Source organism: Ictidomys tridecemlineatus, chromosome 2 (assembly GCF_052094955.1).
Source record: "Ictidomys tridecemlineatus isolate mIctTri1 chromosome 2, mIctTri1.hap1, whole genome shotgun sequence".
NCBI lineage: Eukaryota > Metazoa > Chordata > Mammalia > Rodentia > Sciuridae > Ictidomys > Ictidomys tridecemlineatus.
Window position 1 is genome coordinate 75,554,434 of NC_135478.1, and position 18,474 is coordinate 75,572,907.

Below are 18,474 nucleotides of genomic sequence, written 5' to 3' on the forward strand. Positions count from 1 at the left end.
ATAATAAAGTTTTTTCTTTTTTCAAGAAATGTGCTTTACCCAAAGTTGTAAAGCTAATTTAACTAGCAAACATCTTAGGAGATATTTGAACTCAACTCTGTGCTTAATTTGAGAATGAATAATGTTGAAAACTGAACCACTACTACTTTCTTGTTTCCTACTACCCTGGGAATACAGCACATGGTTGACTGATAAGATGATTCTTTCAAATAACAAGTATTATCTGAAGAATGGCAACCATCATCCAAAACAACCCAGGAGCCTAGCAAGAATATTTTTTAAGAAAGGCATGAGAGTCAGAGAGCTCATAAATTTGACTCATAAGCCAGATAAACTTCCCCAAAGCCAGGAACTGTAAATAAATTGAAGCAATAGATTAGAAGTTGCAAAATACTAATGTCTAGAAATGACAAGAGTGGCAAGGAGAAGTGGCACACAGACCTCCAGGCCTTAGCAAGCCTGAAAATGCCTGCACGGTAACCAACGCTCATTCTGCTCCTCAGGTTACCTCTGCACAGGGCGCTGCTGCTTTTAAGAAAACAGGCACCTAGACAAATTGACTGTGTTTGATGTCCGTTTTCCTTAGTTATAATTTCAAAATAGCACTTAAAAAGATAATCCCAGTGACCTAGAAGCCCCCACACTTCCACAAGTTGGACAAGCAATCAAAATATCGTATTTGCTATCCATGAAACTCTTCAGGAAGGTACATAACAATGTCAAACTGTCCCAAGACTGCACCAGCGTGGTGCTAAACCATGTACGGCCTGGCTGGTTTTATGGATACCTCGAGAATTTTATGGAGCAGTTCAGGAACTCCCTCAAGGGCCATGGAGGTGTTGTGATAGTCTCGATGTTGAAGAACTGTATACACCATCTCAGGGTCACCAGTGCTCACCGCCTCATGTAAAACTGGGAAACAAAAGAGTGAAACTTAACCACTGAGTATCCTCATACTTTCTGACAAATCCCAAAGCCCATTTATCTATATGGATCAAAGATCAATATTGCTTCAAAGAAAGAATGAGGCTGCAGTCCAACAGAGGTATGACCATGACTTCTGATGGCTGGCTCATCACTAAAGAGAAGCAGACGGGGCACACTAAGCCTGCTGATCAAACCTCTCCTCCTCTCCACTCCCTGCACTCTTGCCACCGGTTCTGAAGTCCTAACAGTGTTTCCTGAGAGCTAGCTTTCCCTGTGGTTACATGTAGAGCTAGCAGGAGGACTTGCACTTGTGAGTATTTTTGCTTAGTCAACAGAAAATTACTCTGACTGATAATAAGAGAGCTTGCAAACACCGAAATGACAGGATTTTAACAAAAGAGCCTATTTCTACCAATAATTGCTTTTTTTCTTTTTCCCTACCCTGCTGGACTCAGTGGAGTCCCCACCATACTCAAAGGGCAAAACTGGCCTCCACACTCAACTTGGTGGGCAAGGTTTGCATGAAGGCTGTCTCTGGAAGAGGAGTCGAGTCACCTCTACTAAGGGTGACTATGCAACAGACCAGCCAGCCAGCATCTCTGGCTCCCATCTGCTCCCATCCCCCATCCCTCCCAAGAAGGATACAGCTGACTCAAAGGAAAATCATGATTGAAACTAGTGTTTTTCAGAAAGAGAAACTGAAATGAGTGACTTTAAATTATTTTACAAGTATACTTGCCTGTCCATCCTTGGCCATTTTCTTTGGTCACATCTGCTTTATGCCGGAGCAAGACTCGAGCAGATTCCAAATGGCCCAAAGAAACTGCAAGGTGTAATAATGTTCGACCTCGTGGATCCAGAGCCTCCACATTCTGTGAAGTAAACACTGGTATTTACACAATTGAATGCATAAGAATATGAAAATGAGAGATACATTAAGTATAAAAAGGAGAAAATAATATTTATACATTAATTACAGAAATACATAAAAAGGTATGTTTGCATGTGAGCACAGTTGAAATATGAATTTGAGGACTATAAAGATAATAGTTCAAGTTCCTTTTTTTAATTAAAAAATGTTTTAAGCAATGAGTTCCTTTCTCTATAAAGTTAAGTGCCTAATAAATAAGAATGATTAGGCCTCAGACCACCAAACCCAACCTAAGCTCTAAATAGCACTCCAGTTAAGCCTAAAAAAGGCTAGGGACTTTGATGAAATGCAAGCACCCTGTGACACAGAACATGGGGGATTTCTCAAGCACATATCAGCATTCAGGTCTAGAACAGGAAGTGCAGGACGTTAATCAAAACTGAAAGTACAAAAGATAGTTCGGGTCAGAATAAAATTACATTGTGTAGCTGGACTGGCACCAAAACACCTCTCTCATGATTACATACTGAGTTCTAAGTGCCCTGAAGTCACACACAATATCCAGCAGCACCTGGCAAGGAGTATGACCTGCCAGGGACCCGCACACGTGTGTGCTACATCCCCTGGAAGGTTTCTTCTCTGTGACAGACATACACATTTGGCCTTGACCTCTTCATTCCTGCTCAGCTATTGAAGCCTGCCTTTCAGAAATGCTTCAGGTCGCCACAGCCAAGCAGCAGTTTCTCTGGCATGAGTCTCCGACTGAGCACTGCCTGCAAAACGGGGCTCTGAAAGTTCTTCCAAGGACACAATGAACTGCCATGGGACTTTCGGAATGTAAAACCTTTTGGAACACCATAACACTTCTTAGGGAATGTGCTTTATCTTGATTTGAGATGCTAGTTATTGTACAGGCACTAACTTCAGTCTCCAAAGACACACACCACACGCCACTGAGGAAGGGAGGCAAAATGGAACTGGGGGTAAATAACCATAATCCAACAACTATGGAACCTCCCAAGTTTGCTAAAATTATATCATAGCTATTGTGTAGCACAAGAACTATTGTCGCAGAATAATAGAAGCAGCTGAAAACATTCTGGTAGCTGAACACGGGGCTTGATAGACAAATCCCAGACTTCAGTGTCCTCCCAGGTGCTAAAATACAATAGTCCCCCCCCTTCTACATGGGGGACATGTTCTAAGACACAAGTGGACTCATGAAACAGAGGACAGTACTTGGTTCTATACATACCACAGGGTTTTTTTTTTATATTGTTTTAGTTGTAGATAGACACAATACCTTTGTTTTATTTATTTATGTGGTGCTGAGCCATAGCCCCACCCCATACCATGTTTTTTTTCCTACATACATATATATGACAAAATCAAGAATTTGCAGACAGGGGTGTAGCTCAGTGGCAGAGCACTTGCCTGGCAGTGCAAGGTCTTAGGTTTCATCCCCGGCATCACAAAACAAACAAACAAGAATTTTCACCTCTACACTTAATGGAAGCACTTTAGAGCTTTTCTTTGGCATATCTGAGTTGCCAACATTAATGCTCTTATTGTGCTATGGAGCCATTATTAAGTAAAGCAAGGGTTATTTGAACGTAAGCACTGTAATACTGGCCCCCAATAGTGGATCTGATAACAAATGTGGCTATTAAGTGATTAATGGGCAGGTAGCACATACATCGTGGATACACTGAACAATTTGGTGATTCACATCAGAGTGGAATGGTGTGAGGTTTCACCCTGCTACTTAGAATGGCATGCAATTTAAAACATATGAATTGCTTATTTCTGGAATGTTTCATTAAATATTTACAGAGTGTGCAAACCATGGGTAAGTGAAATTTCAGAAAGTAAAACCCTGAAAAAGGAGGGACTACTGTACCAAAAAGCCTTCTGGAACGTGGTCCATAACACTGTCCCATCATTCCCTGACTTTTGCTAAGGGATGGCTTGTCTATGACAACAAAGAGATTGAGAGTTCTAAAAGGCAGAGTCCAAGCATTATATTTCTTAGCTTCTGTCACCCTACACACTAACCTGCATTAAATAAGTGTTTTCTTAAAATAACAAGACTATGAACTTATGAACTATGTTTAGCAAGAAAGAAATAATTAGCAAAGTCATTACCTTCCTACACTTCTATTATATAAACCAGTATTCAAATTCAGTCTACATGAAAGGTGCTAGGTTTGGCACACTGCCTGCCACATAGGAGGGGCTTACCAACATTTATCACATGAAAAAAAGAAATTCTACTTACTGCAATTCACATTCCAGGATGAAAGTAACAAATAAACTAAGGATTAACACTCAAACTGCTAGACAACTCTCAGATACGATGCATAAAATAAAATCCAGATATATTAAATTGTTAACTTTATTCTACCTTGGACCACAGGGGGAAATGTATGCATAAGCCAAAGAGCTTTGTATGCCTGATTATAATTCTTCAGAGCCTCCTCCTGTGTCTGCCTCACTTGAAATGAGAGAGGCAGGGAAGAAATATATTATGGTGACAACGTGATTTTTTAAAAACTGTTGTAAAGCTGAGCGTGGTGACGCAGCTACCAGCTACTCAGGAGACTGAGGCAGGAGGAATACAAATTTCAGGTCAGCCTCCACAATTTAGGGAGACACTGTCTCTAAATTTTTTTTTTTAAATGCAGTGGTGCAGACTTTTAATCTCAGCAACTTGCAAAGCTGAGGCAGGAAGACAACAAACTCAAGGCTAGCCTCAGCAACTTAGTGAGATTCTGTCTCAAAATTAAAAATTAAAAATGGACTAGAAATGTAGTAACGTGGCTCGGTGATTAAGTGTCCCTGGGTTCAATCTCTGGTACAAAAAAAAAGGCAGAAAGGATGCTGAGAATGTAGCTCAGTGGTAGAGCACTAGCCTAGCATGCACAAGGCGCTGAGTTAATTCTCCATTACTGCAAAAAACATTTTTAATTAAAATAAAATAAAACAGATTAATAAAGATTAGATGTTGAAATACCGGGGAAAAAACAACAAAGCCAAAAGTTGGTCCTTTAAAAATATCAACAAAATTGACAAATATTTAGTTAGATTGACCAAGAAAAAAAGAACTGTTTACTAAACTCAGGAATGAAAGGAGGAATATTATTATCAACTCTACGTAAATTAAAAAAAGGTTATAAAGGAATACTATGAACATGTCAACAAATTTGATAACTTACATAAAAAGAAATTCCTATAAAGACACAAACCAGCAAAACTGATACAGAATAGAAAATCCAAATAAATTCATAATGAGATTAAATGCAAAATTTAAAAACTCCTACCCAAATGAGTTACAGTAGATGGGGTAGAGATAGATGATGGGAGGGGAGGGGAGATGGGGATGGGAAGGGGATAGGAAAGGCAGCAGAATACAACAGACACTAGTATGGCAGTATGTATAAACGTGGATGTGTAATCAATGTAATCCTGCAATCTGTACATGTGGTAAAAATAAGAATTCATACCCCATTTGAATCAAATGTACAATATAAGATTTGTGAAGATCATTATAATGTTTTGAGAACCAATTAAAAAAAATAATTCCTACCCTCTCCCCTCAAAAAAAGACAGGCCTAGATGGCTTCACTGTTGAATTGTATCAAATATTTTAAAAATTAATACCAATTATTCACCAATTCTTTCAAGACTCAGAAGAGGAAGGGAAACTTTCCTATTTATTATATGAGCCCAAATTTATCAATCTGTCATGAAAAAAATTTATCAATCTCTCATAAACACAGATGCAAAATTTTTCAAAAACACACTAGCAAGCATATTAAAAGGTTAACCATTGTATACTATAACCAAGGGAGATTTATCTTATAATTGCAAGATTGGTTTAACATATGATAATTATTACAATATACCTGTCAATAAAATAAAACAAAAACCACATAATTGTCAACAGATAAAGAAAAGGTATTGACAAAATCCAATACCCCTTTAAAAAAAAAAAAACACACAACTCTCAACACTCTGGAAATAAAAGGCAGATCCTCAAAGAACACCTATAAAAACCCAGAGATAACAGCATACTTGAAGGAGTGAAATACTGAAGTTTCCCTCTAAAATAGGGAACAAGACAAGGATATCCTCTTTCAACACTTCTATTTAACACTGTCTGAGGGCAACAAAGCAAGAAAAAGAAATTAAAAGCATCTAGATTTAAAAGAAGTGAACGTATTTCTATTCATAGACTACCTAATCTTGTACACAGAAAATCCAAAGATTCCCTTCTGTGTACATTTTTTGTTAACTAAAAAACAAATCAATGAATTCAGCAACACTGCAGGATATAAGATTAACATATAAAAATCAATTGTATTTCTATATACTTGTAGTGAACTCAAGAACAAAATTAATAATTATGATACACTTGTGATGGCATCAAAAAGAAAAAAACAGAAATAATTAAACAAAAAAATATGAAGCTGAATATCATAAAGCATTGCTGAAAAAGAATATAAGAAAAATTGAAACAAATGTAAAAGCACCCTATGTTCATGGTTCAGAAATATTTATTATTAAGATGACGGGGCTGGGGTTGTGGCTCAGTGGTAGAGCGCTTGCCTAGCATGTGTGAGGCACTGGGTTCGATTCTCAGCACCATGTATAAATAAATAAAATGAAGATCCACTGGCAACTAAAAAATATTTTTTAAAAAATGACAATACTCTCCAAACTAAGGTGGAGTTCAATGCAATTCCTATCAAAATCCCAGTTGTCTTTTTTGCAGAAATTAAAAAATTGATCCTAAAATTCATATGGAAATTCAAGGAACCCAGAATATTCATCAAAAAAAGAAAAGTTCAAGGATTTTTATTTCCCAAGTTTAAAATTTATTCCACAAAGTTACAGCAATAAGGACAGTGTGGTACTGGCATAAGGACAGACATTTTCTCAATGGAGTATAATTTAGGCGTCCTAAAATAAACCCACATATTTATGGTCAATCAATTTTCAACAAGGGTGCCAAAATAATTCAGTGGGGGAAAAAAGCAGTCCTTTCAACAAATGGTGCTTGATCAGCTGGACATTCAAATGCAAAAGACTGAAGTTTCTTCCGTTATACATGAAAATTGGCCCAAAATGGATCTTAAAACCCAAATATAAGAACTAAAATGATTTTTTTAATATTTATTTTTTAGCTTTAGGTGGACACAATATCTTTATTTTATTTTTATGTGGTGCTGAGGATCGAACCCAGTGCCTCACGCATGCCAGGCAAGCGTGCTACTACTTGAGCCATATCCCCAGCCCCAGAGAACTAAAATGATTTTTTAAAAAACTTTCAGAAGAAAATATAGGAGCATAGCTTCACAAACATCAAAAACATAGATCAGGTGATATGAATTGAAGTGCATTCTGCTGTCATATATAACAAATTAGAACAAATTTTTCAAAAGCATTGATCAGTATAAAAGGAAAATGTATGATGATAGTATTTTCGGCAGGGAGGAGGTGGGGTGCTGGTGACTGAACCTAGGGCCTATGGCTCAGTTGGTAGAGTGCTTACCTTGTATGCACAAAGCCCTGGGTTCAGTCCCCAGCACCACCACCCCCCAGCAAAAAAAAAAAAAAAAATGTAGAAAAAATGAACTTAACCAAATTAAAAACTTTTATGCTTCAAATGATAACACAAAGAAAGCAAAAAGGCAACCCACAGAATGGGAGAAAAAAATTGCACATTCTATATCGGATTATAAGAGCCCTTTCATATATTCTATCTAAAATATATGAAAGGGCTCTTATATATTCTATCTAGAATATATAATAGGGCTCTTATAATTCAATAAAAAGTCAAATAACTCAATTTTAAAATGGGCAATGCATTTAAATAGACATTTCTCTGAAGATTAACATGTAAGTAGACAATAAGAACATGAAAAGATCTTTAACATCACAAATCATTAGGGAAATACAAATAAAAATCACCATGAGATACAATTTCACACCCACTATGGTTAAAACCTAAAAGACAGACAATAATAAGTGTTGCCAAGGACGTGGAGAAACTGGGACCTTTACACCCTGTTGGTGGGAATGTAAACTAGCGCAGCTACATATGATCCAGCAATTCCTCTCCAGCATTTATACACAAGAGAAATAAAAACATACACCATCTAAAAACTTATAAAGGAATATTCACTGAATTACTCATAATAACTAAAAAGTGAAAACAACCCAAATGTCCAAAGAACACACAAAAAAATCCATACAATGGATTTTTATTCAGTCATAAAATAGAATGAAGAACTAATATATGCCATAACATGGAAGAGCCTCCAAACACACAGCCTAAGGGAAAGAAACCAGACAGAAAAGGTCATATGTCACCTGATTTTATTCATACAAAATGTCTAAAATAGGCAAATCTACAAAGATTAGCAGTTACCTGGGGCTGAAGGGGCTGGCAGGAAATGGGGGATGAGACTTCTTTTGGGGTGATGAAAATATTCTAGAATTGACAGTGGTGATGACTGCACAATTCAGTGAACATACTAAAAATCACTAAATAGAATACTTTAAATGGGTAGACTGTCTGATAAGTGAATGATATCTCAATAAAGCTGCTGGAAGAAAACAGTAGTATTATATGTAATACATAAAATTAACCTATCATCTACATACTGTTTTGCTGCTTGACTAGTTGCTTAATTTCTCTTGAGCTCTGGTCTGCTAGCATATAAAATGAGAGCCAGAAATAAACACCCCCCTTATAATTCTTTTGAGAGTAAAGGCTTAACTTGGCACTGTGCTTGACACTACAGTGCACACTAAGAAAAGTTAGCTCTTATTAGCATACACCCACACCATGGAGTTTCATATTAGCTGTCACTCTCTTCTTAAAAGACATTTGTTCAAATTTCATCACAGTAGCGGGGTTTAGGATCATCAACTAATGATACAGTTCAGACACAGGCTTTCATAATTTAACTGGAATTCACTTTTAAAGATGACCATTTAGGTTTATCCATTTAAGTTTCTTCAGACACACCCTTTTAACTATGAACATTCAAAAGTCAAGGAATGAGGTGTCTATACATCTTCTTGCTTGCTAAGTGATGCCCATGCTCAAAAGCTTTTCTTGCTCAAAAGCTTTCTCTACTATGCCACTGTCCTCCAAAAGGAGTAAATAACCAAGTTTTGAGGATAGGCTGCAAAGCCAAACAGGGTACCCCTTCCTGCTTCCCCACCAGCCTCAGGTGAGTTATCAGCCCCTCCATACCCCTACCTAGCCTGCTGTAGGCTCTTCTTCTGGGGACCTCTGGCAAGAGGCTAAGGAGCCTTCCTTTCCCCCAACAGGGTAAACTCCCTCATTCCTCTTCACAGACAGACCCAGCCCCAGCCCTCCACCTCAACATCTCAAGTCAGCTGGGAAAGGGGATCCACAGGCCAGTTTCCTACAGTAAGCCTGAGTCCCCAGTACCCTACAGTCTACTTCTAAGCACTTCGTCTGGGATGTCTCCCCACTGGCACTGACTTGAATATATGCCCAGTGGTCTCATCTGGCCTGCCACAGGCTGTAAATGAGAACCACACAGTGGTTCCCTGCTGGGTTCCAGGTATTGCTGATGCCTGGAACATTCTCTTCCTCCTGCCTAGATGCTATATTTTCACTTGCTGGCTTCCAAGGAGGGTATTGGAGTCTAACGTCAGGCCTTATCTGCCACCCTTCACCCCACTTGGTCCCAAAGTTTTCCCTATACTCCCTGCAATGCATGAACTCACCTTTGCATTTGTCCCCAAAAGCAATCCTGCAGTCCCCAGCATTGGTAAAAAGGCCAAAGGAGTTGAACAGAACACTCTAGCTAAATGACATAACCAGAACACAGTTTCCAATGTCAAGGCCCCACTGAACATTAAAGAGTGGATGGGTTAAGAGGCACTTTACTAAGTGCCTCTGCTGGGCAAGCACTGGAGGCCTCAAACAATTGCATAGTTGGCAAAGTGACACCAACACCAGCTACTAGCAACACTGTGGGATTGTGGCTGAAATGTGCTCATCCTCTTCATCTGGATAAACTTGATTCTTTCTGTGCTGCAGAGGTTCCTGAAACAAATTAAACCCTTCCAGCTACCACTGTGCGATGCTTCAAGTCCCCCTATGTGATGGAAGGAATGAAGTAGATGGCAGAATCTCAACGGCAAACAGGCAGGTTTTATTGCTGAGGTGAAAGGGAATTTTTCTTTTTTTAATTATGCAGCCAATACATGTTCCTTGTAGAAAAAATAGAACACACTTAAAAGAAGCTAAATTCAAGGCTGGGACTATGGCTCAGCGGTAGCGCGCTTGCCTGCCATGTGTGAGGTGCTGGGTTCAATTCTCAATACTGCATAAAAATAAATAAATAAAGGTCTACCAACAACTCAAAAAAATTTTTTTAAAAATGTTTTTAAAAAAAGAGCTAAATTCCCAGGTTTATAAATGACAATTACAATTAAAAATAGTGGTAGCTACTCCAAATGGTACCGTTCCCATTAACTATGGGCCTGCACTTTCAAATCTGTTATCTTCCTTATTCTCCAGTTTTATTGAAAGAGCAGAGAGGTTAAGAATCCAGGATTTGAGCCAGGTGCAGTGGTACATGCCTATAATCCCAGTGGCTCTGGAGGCTGAGGCAAGGGGATCACAAGTTCAAAGCCAACCTCAGGCACAGCAAGGCACTAAGACAGGGAGACCCTGTCTCTAAATAAAAATACAAACTAGGGCTGGGGATGTGGCTCAGTGGTTGAGTGCCCCTGAGTTCAATCCCAGTACAAAAAAAAAAAAAAATACAGGATTTGGACAAACCCTGATTCAGACTAAGCCTCTCTTCACCTCGGTTGCCTCATTTATAAGGTGGGAATCATAGTAGCACCTACCCAGAGCTGGTGTGAGGATTAAATCTAAGATTACACATAAAACATCTCAGCGCAATACCTGATAAAACAGCAGGCTTTCAGCGTCCCCCATCTTAACAGGTGATAAAACGATTCAGCAAAGGTAACACACCCAAGCTCACAAATTAATCAGCATTCGTGGGGGGCCATTAACCCCCATTGCAGCCGGGTCACAGAAGCAGGTGGTTGTTTCATAATCAACAGACTCTGGATAAACAGGAGGGCAATAAAATATTTGCTGCCATGTATTTTAATGTAGTTTAATGATATTGATAATCCACTTCTTCACCCTGAACCAGTTATATAATTTGCAGGGCCCAATAAAAATAAAAATGCAAGGCACCCCTTATTCAAAATAGTTAAGGGTTTCAAGATGGTGACAGCAGAGCATTGAACCACGCATGGAGAGGAGCTGTGCAACTGCCCTGTCAGGGCCCTTCCAATGGCCAAGTTTCAAGACTGAAGTTGGATTATACTGACAGTCAACTAACTTTCCCAGTGGAGACCTGCCTTATGAATACATGTCAATTGTCTCCTCCTCAAATGGTGCACAATAATTCCTGAGAACCGAGTCAAAACCAAAGAATTTGCATGTATGAATATTCTTCCTGACCTCCTTGACAGTCAAGGGCATTGAGGACCTAAAGTTTACTTGGGGAAAGTCTGCGGCAAGATTTTAATTCCCAAGTTCTAGTCACAAATGTCCTAAGTTTTTTCAAGGTAAAAGACAAAAAACTTTCAGTAGACATTCTTATCATAGACTGCAGAGGAAAGAGATAACTTTGATACACTTAAAATAAAAAATCAGAGTTAGGTACGTGGCCCATGCCTGGAATTCCAGCTACTCAGAAGGCTGAAGCAGGAGAATCACAAATTTGAGGCCAGCCTTAACAACTTGTCAAGCCCATTTCAAAAAAACAATAAAAAAAGAGGGCTAGAGATATAGTTCATTAGTAGAGTGCCACTGGGTTAAATCCCTAGTACCACTAAAAAAATAGATTATAAACCAAGACTTTGTTTAGACTTTTTTTATAAAAATTTAAACTTTTTACTTCACCTCCAATGAGTGGAGAGCACACTGTTTTCAGAAACTGGAATTGAAAGTGTGTGGTTTAATGATGATGACTCTTTTATGATACAGAATTTTCATTCGTGATAGGATCTTAATTCTGTGATTTTCTTTGTACTTTTTCTCTGCGTTACATAATTGGGCAGCCACAATATTGAAAAGTGCAGATGCAAAAAGCAGACCCCTAAAAATCAGAACTGATTATTTTTAAAATGCCCCTCGTGAGACTTAGAGCTAAAAGTAAAATGGTAGAGACTACCTCGGAGCCACATCTAGTAATAGGATATTAAATCATCAGGTATACTGGGATACCTAATGGTGAATCACTTTGTCTGGGAACATGTGTCATATCTCCTTAACTCTTAAATAGCTACTGTGTCATTTAATTAAGAATAATGACTCTTACAAAACTTTGTTCTGTCTGGAGTTCTTTTTTATCTTTTATTTTTATTTTTCATTTTACTGGGGAAGGAACCAGGGGTGCTCTACCACTGAGCTATATCCCAGATCTTTTTATTTCTTATTTTGAGGCAACGTCTCTCTAAATTGCCCAGAATAGCCTCAAACTTATAATCCTCCTGCCTCAGCCTTCCCAGTAGGTGAGATTACAGGCATGTACCCAGCTGGAGTTCTTTTCTTAATTGAAAAAAGAGCAACTTTTGAATTCCAGTGGATGTTCAACCAACTTAAATATAGCAAATTGCAAGCATGCACTTAGCAGTAACTGTTCAAACATGGTAAGGCTGATCTTCCTCAATTCCTGCCAACAAAAAGAAGACCAATGCTCCTTTTCCTCTAAAATTTCTTGACAATTACAGGGTCAATTTTGAGGCATTCAAAAATTAGATCTTTAACATGCTGAATAAAATGAATGAAACCAACAAGAACAATTACACCAGATTGCAAAGGTAATTACAAATCCCTATCCTATTCACTAAATTTGTTGGTTTGTAACTTGAGGACACCAGAACTTCCTAGAATTGTCACGATCCCTTAAAGAAAGATTTCTCAACTAAGACACAAATGACATTTGAAGCCAGATAATTCTGTTGTGGGTGGCTGTCTTGTGCATTGTAGGATTGGGCAGCCTGGCAGCCTCTGCCCACTAGATGCCAGTAGCACCCACTCCTCACAGATACCCAAAAATGTCTCCATACTTTCCCAAATGCCCCCCCCCAGCAAAGTCACCTCCAATTGAGAACCTCTGCTGTGAATAGATAGCAATAAAAAAAAAAATTAAGGCACTTTGGAACAAGACGGAATTTTAAGGAGATGGAACACTAGGAATTCTCAAACTTTACTATGTATCAGTCTTTCTGGGGAGCTTGTTAAATGCTGATTCCCAGGCTGCGCCCAAAAACTATCAATATTGTCAAGTACTGGGTTCGCCTACATCACTACCCACATTCTCATTCTATGGATAAATGAACGTGGACCTTAGGACGAAAATGCCTTGCCCAAGGTCACAGGACAAGTTGGAGCCTGGACTATAAAACCAACCAAGCCCTTCTTCCCAAGGGTGGGTGGGGTAAGGTTGTATGTGTCGTTCTTATGCCTTTGAGGCAACAGAGCTTAAAAATGGTAAAGGAGCTACCCCCCCCCCAATTAAAATTCCGGTATTAATGGGGGGGGCAGCCTCAGGCAAAGCAAGTGCTCTGAGAGCCTCAGTTTCCTTCTCTACTAAATGAAATAATAAGAGTACCTACCTCCTAGCGTTATAGAAAAGGTCAAAAGGGATGACACACAAAATTCCCAGGGCCGGGCCGGGCCTGGCATTACAGAAAACACACGACACTTATCCTGTTATAATTACTGTCCCACGGCTGCAAAGCTGAAAGGGGCTGAGGGTCCCTGGAGGGAGAACGCTGGAAATGGGCTCAGCAAGACGAAACGACCCCCCCAACTCCTTCCGCCCCACAGCTCACCTGGCCCCGCAGCTCCTTCTCCAGCTGCCGGTAGTCGTTGTTCCAGACCAGGAGGTGCAGGGGGAAGTGACTGCTGGCGTCGCTGGTCGAGGACATGGCGAGGAGGCCGCGGCCGGGGTCTGGCCGTCCGCCAGGCAGAAGCCTCGGTCCCGGCGGGGTCTCCGCCGCCCGTCCGGCGGCCGGCAAGCGGAGAGAAGAGGAGGAGCGGGAGAGCGAGCGAGGGACGCGGTAGGCGGCCGGGCGGCCTAGCGGGCCGGGTGTGGAGCGCGTGAGGTCTGGGGGTCGCGGGCCGGGTCGGGGACCGGGTCGGCCGCGCCCACCCCGCGCCCCGCCGTGCTCGCGCCCGCGCTGACAGCTCCCGAACCGACTTCTGCGGGCCGAACTGCCCCAAACAGGGAAGTGCGAGGGGCGTACCACCGCGCGCCGCGGCAGGAGGGGCCGAAGACAGGCAACGGGTCCGAGGTCCGCCAGGTCCCATCCACCTCCACGTCCACACCACGAAACATAGTGAAACACACAGAGAAGAGCTGCGGTTCTCTCCTTTGGCCTGTGATCTCACCGTGAGAAACTCTATCTCGCCGTTATCAGCCTCTCTCCCCCTGCTCCAGCGACTTGAGATGGTTCGGTCCACAACTGGGCCTCTTCCATTGGCTCTGCAGTCAGGGGGTGACGACAGGAGCCTGGATCAAACCATTCGGGCTACTGACTCTCTTGCAACCTTTTTGGACCGGGGCAGATCCTGCTACGATTGGTCAGAAGCCATTTTGGAAGTGGGCAACACCAAATAATTTTCAAGGAGTTACTACCAACCCTAGAGAGGTGACTGAGATGTTTGCATTGTAAGGGGATAATTCTGTCTCCGGATTTCATAACCTTGAAACATTTTGAGCTGGATAAATCTTTGTGTGGAGGTTATAAGATGCTTTGTGAGATATGGGGCAGCATCCTTGGCTTTTCTACCTACTAAATGTCAATAGCACTCCCCAAAACATGTCTCCAGATATTGCCAAATGTCCTCTGGGAAAGAAAAATCACCTCTAGTTGAGAATCGCTGTTCTCTCTGAATTCCAAACCGGGTTATGACTCAAAGCTGCCTATAGTGGTGGTTTACTCCATTTACACACACACACACCCCACAGTGAATTGGACCCAGGCGTGCTCTACCACTGAGCAACATCGCCAACACTCCTTCCCTTTTAAAAACTTTTATTTCGAGACGGGTTCCACTAAGTTGCCAAGGCTGAAAGTGGTCTTGCAAACCTCCTCCCCAGCCTCCCCAATTATAGGGATGCACCACTGTCTTAATGAAGAAACAATCACCATTTCTGCCCACCTGTCTACAACTAGATCACATAACTGGTCAAAGTTATTCAGTGCATTCTGAAAACATTCCCTCTGTCTTTCTTGCCTATGTGCACGCAGCTTTTCAGATGCCTCCAGCAGCTGTTCAAAAATCCTGGCCTAATCCATTCTCCACATGTGTGGAGTGAAGCCCAGAAAATTTTGAGTTGTTGAACCAAAACAGGACGCAAGAGCATCAGGTTGACACCAGGAGCTCTAACAGAGGGATGTGTAGGAATTACATGTTGATGTCCACATTACACATTTATCACAATGAAGAGAAGGACTTAACACCAGTGCTTCTGAGGCCTCTTCAGGAGTTGTTCTTTTAGAAGTCTTGTGAAACTTGATCTTTTTTCTCTTCAACATCCCATGTTTATTGAACATTTCTCCTATCTCAGTCTGAAAATTTCACAGTGGCTGCAACCACATCTCTTTTGCTTACCAGATAACCAAAATAATACCTGGCCCACAACAGGCATCCAACATTTGATCAATGGAGATCGTAGTTTTATGTTTACATGTACCACATAACAATAAACAGCCAATTACTGTTAGAGTCACACCTGTTTTTTCCTTCATTCTGATTAACCTCACTTCATTGAATTCATCTCATGACATTCTGTGAATTACTCTAGATTAGCTATTCTTATTTTCAAATTCCAAATATATGAAGAAAAGCAGTAATTAGGGGCTGGGGTTGTGGCTCAGCGGTAGAGCATTCGCCTAGCACTTGTGAGGCCCTGGATTCCATCCTCAGCACCACATTAAAATAAAGGTATTTTGTCCAACTACAACTAAAAAATATTTTTTTAAAAAAAGCTACTAATTATTGAAGGCTTACTATGGAGCAGGCGTATCACATTTTCCCATAGCTTAATCCATTTCTCTAGCCAGCTAGTAAATATTTAGTTTTGCTGGTTACATACAAATTTTGTTACATATTCTTCTTTCCCATTCATTCTCATTCTCATTCATATTCTCTCTCCGTCTCCCTCCCCTCCTCCCCTTCCCTCCCCCTCCTCTCCCCCTCCCCCTCCTCTCCCCCTCCCCCTCCTCTCCCCCTGCCTCCCCCTGCCTCCCCCTGCCTCCCCCTCCTCTCCCCCCTCCCCCTCCTCTCCCCCCTCCCCCTCCTCTCCCCCATCCCCTCTCCCCCTCCTCTCCCTCCTCCCCTTCCCTTCCCCTCCTATCCACCCTACCCCTCCTCTCCCCCTCCCCCTCCCTCCCCTCCCCTCCTCTCCCCCTCCTCCTCCCTCCCCGTCCTCTCCCCCCTCCTTCTTTCCAGCACCCCACCTGCTTCTGTCCCACTGGGAATTGAACCCAAGGATATTTTATCGCCTAGCTACACCAGAAGCAGGATCTTACTAAATTGCTCAGGGTGGCTTCCAACTTGTGACCCTCCTGTCTCAGCCTCCTGAGTTGCTGGGATTGCAGGCATGTGCTACCACACCTTATTTTTCTTTCTTCTTCTTTTTTTTTATGTAAAAAAAAATCCTTAGATGACGGGCTATACAAAAACATATTGTAGACAACGCATTATCTACATTTTTAAAACAAAATTAATATTGCAGCCTACAGAAATTATCTAATATATCCTTATTTTACTTTTTTTTTTCTTTTGGCATAAGCTACCCTTAGTAGAACGTAAACTCTATTAGGACCAAAAGTGCTATTCTCTTTGCTTACCGACTTTTCTCCAGCGCCTGGAATAGTGTGTGGAATATACATATTTCTTGACTACAGGAATGAATGATTGAACCTGATTTAACCATTTAATGCTTCAGGGAGGTCGTGGATACAGAGTTCTAATCATGAGATTTTGCTGATTCGACTGGTACTAATCAGTGCTGAGAGGAAGAGAATCTTTTCCAGAAAGGATGACCCAAATGCAAGAGGATTTTGGAGCAGGATAGAGGATGCTGGGGCAGGTACCTGCCCTTAATTGAGATGGCGACAAGGAAGACTGCCCTTTCCGGTCACATGACCTGCCAGTCGCAGAAGAGCCCCTCCCCGCGCTTGCGTGCTGCGCCTAGGCTGCGAGGCGCTGAGGGGAGAGGCGCCCGCCGCCAGCGCTGCTGAGGGGACCCGTTAGAGCGGAAGCGCCGCCGCCGCCGCCGCTGCCTTCGCGGTTCCCGGGCCCCTGGTTCCCGGCAGGTGGAGGCGGGAGCCATGTCGAAGAGGCTCCGGAGCAGCGACTTGTGCGCTGACTGCAGCGGGCCGGGTGAGTCGCACCGGCCGGGCCCGCTCCCCTATGCTCCCCTGGCCGGGACCCCTGTCCCGGAGCCGCCCCCTCGAGGCCGGCGAGTTCCAGAGATGGAATCCCGCATCCCGCGGCCGGGGTCGTAGCGAGCGGGGCCCCGGGGTGGCCTTGGAACCAGACCTGCCCCGGGCCTGTCAGCCGGGCGGGCGGGGGGCCGCCGCCCTCCGCTCCCTCCCTTCCCCTTCGCCCCTTTGGCCGGGTCCGGCCGGCGGCGGGGTTCGCAGCCGCTCCCCCGACAGGAAGGGGTTTGGGCAATCCACAGGAAGACCCGATTACAGAAGTAATGCGAGCGTCCTCCCGGCTGCGGCCCCCAGAGGCTGCAGGTGTCACCCCTCACCAGACCCCCGCCCCGCCAACCCAGGGTGGGCGACACTCCCAGCTCAGCTCTTGGACACTTGCCAGAGGGTCTGGGTGGATGACGTCTCTGCTCCTGACATCCCGGCAGCCGCTCCACGGGAAGAATCTGCAGGTCTTGCACACACTACCAGCTCTTAGGAGTCAGTGGGAGTCTCAAGTTTGGAGATCCCAAGGGCCTAGGATCACTCTGGATTTTGCCTCTGAATGACCTTGGACTGGTGACTTCACTTGTCCAAGGCTTGATTTCCTCATTTTGCTGATGAGAATAACCTGATGAGTACCATGCTCTACGTTTAGGGAGATTCAGTGGTTCTTCTAAGAATCCTTTCATCCGAGCTGCTGCTTCTGTTTTTTCTTTTTTCTTTTTCCCCCTGTTATTCAGTTCAGAACCCTTGCAGTCCCCTAAAACTAGCGTGGAATTTCTAAATGGTACATGCATTACAGTTACCAGACACCCACACAGTCACTGGTAACATAAGCATATATGAGAGCTAAGGCCCAAACCCTTCTCCCATCACATACTATTGAGATTTAAAAATCGGATCTGTTTTAGTAATTGGAACTCAATTGATTATTATATGTTGGTTTTGGTCCTTGGATTTTAGCTACTTTGAGTTTGAAATAATTCAAATGCCAGATGATATATAAATATCATAAATATATATATATTTTGGTTCCACAGGGTCCGATTAGCAATCTTAAGTAAATCTTTGAAAACCAGTGGCTTTGCAGCTGTTCCAATTTTCATCTTGTCACTTGAAACAAAGACTGATTTTAAATAGTATTGTGATAACTCAACCTT

General features: G+C 42.2%; 2 protein-coding genes across 18 annotated transcripts in view; one reads left to right on the forward strand and one right to left on the reverse strand.

Moving 5' to 3' along the window:
* Ankrd13a (ankyrin repeat domain 13A) overlaps window positions 1-14,103 on the reverse strand; it is a 36,196-nt gene extending 22,093 nt beyond the window's left edge. For 3 of the 5 annotated variants that reach the window (XM_040289350.2, XM_040289349.2, XM_013365111.4), the window contains exons 1-3: window positions 13,715-14,102; window positions 1,667-1,799; window positions 788-912 (exon numbers count right to left, since the gene is read on the reverse strand). In XM_040289350.2, the coding sequence (XP_040145284.1) occupies window positions 788-912; window positions 1,667-1,799; window positions 13,715-13,810 (354 nt within the window). In that variant the 5' untranslated portion in view covers window positions 13,811-14,102. Of the gene's footprint in view, window positions 1-787; window positions 913-1,666; window positions 1,800-13,714 lie in introns of all 5 variants that reach the window. The other 2 variants (XM_040289351.2, XM_005340121.4) reach the window with 2 other exon arrangements.
* Window positions 14,104-17,069: 2,966 nt separating this feature from the next.
* Window positions 17,070-18,474, forward strand: part of Git2 (GIT ArfGAP 2) — a 50,728-nt gene continuing 49,323 nt past the window's right edge. For all 13 annotated transcript variants that reach the window (XM_078038914.1, XM_078038918.1, XM_078038916.1 and 10 more), the window contains exon 1: window positions 17,070-17,276. In XM_078038914.1, coding sequence (XP_077895040.1) covers window positions 17,225-17,276 — 52 coding nt within the window. In that variant the 5' untranslated portion in view covers window positions 17,070-17,224. The remainder of the gene's footprint in view (window positions 17,277-18,474) is intronic.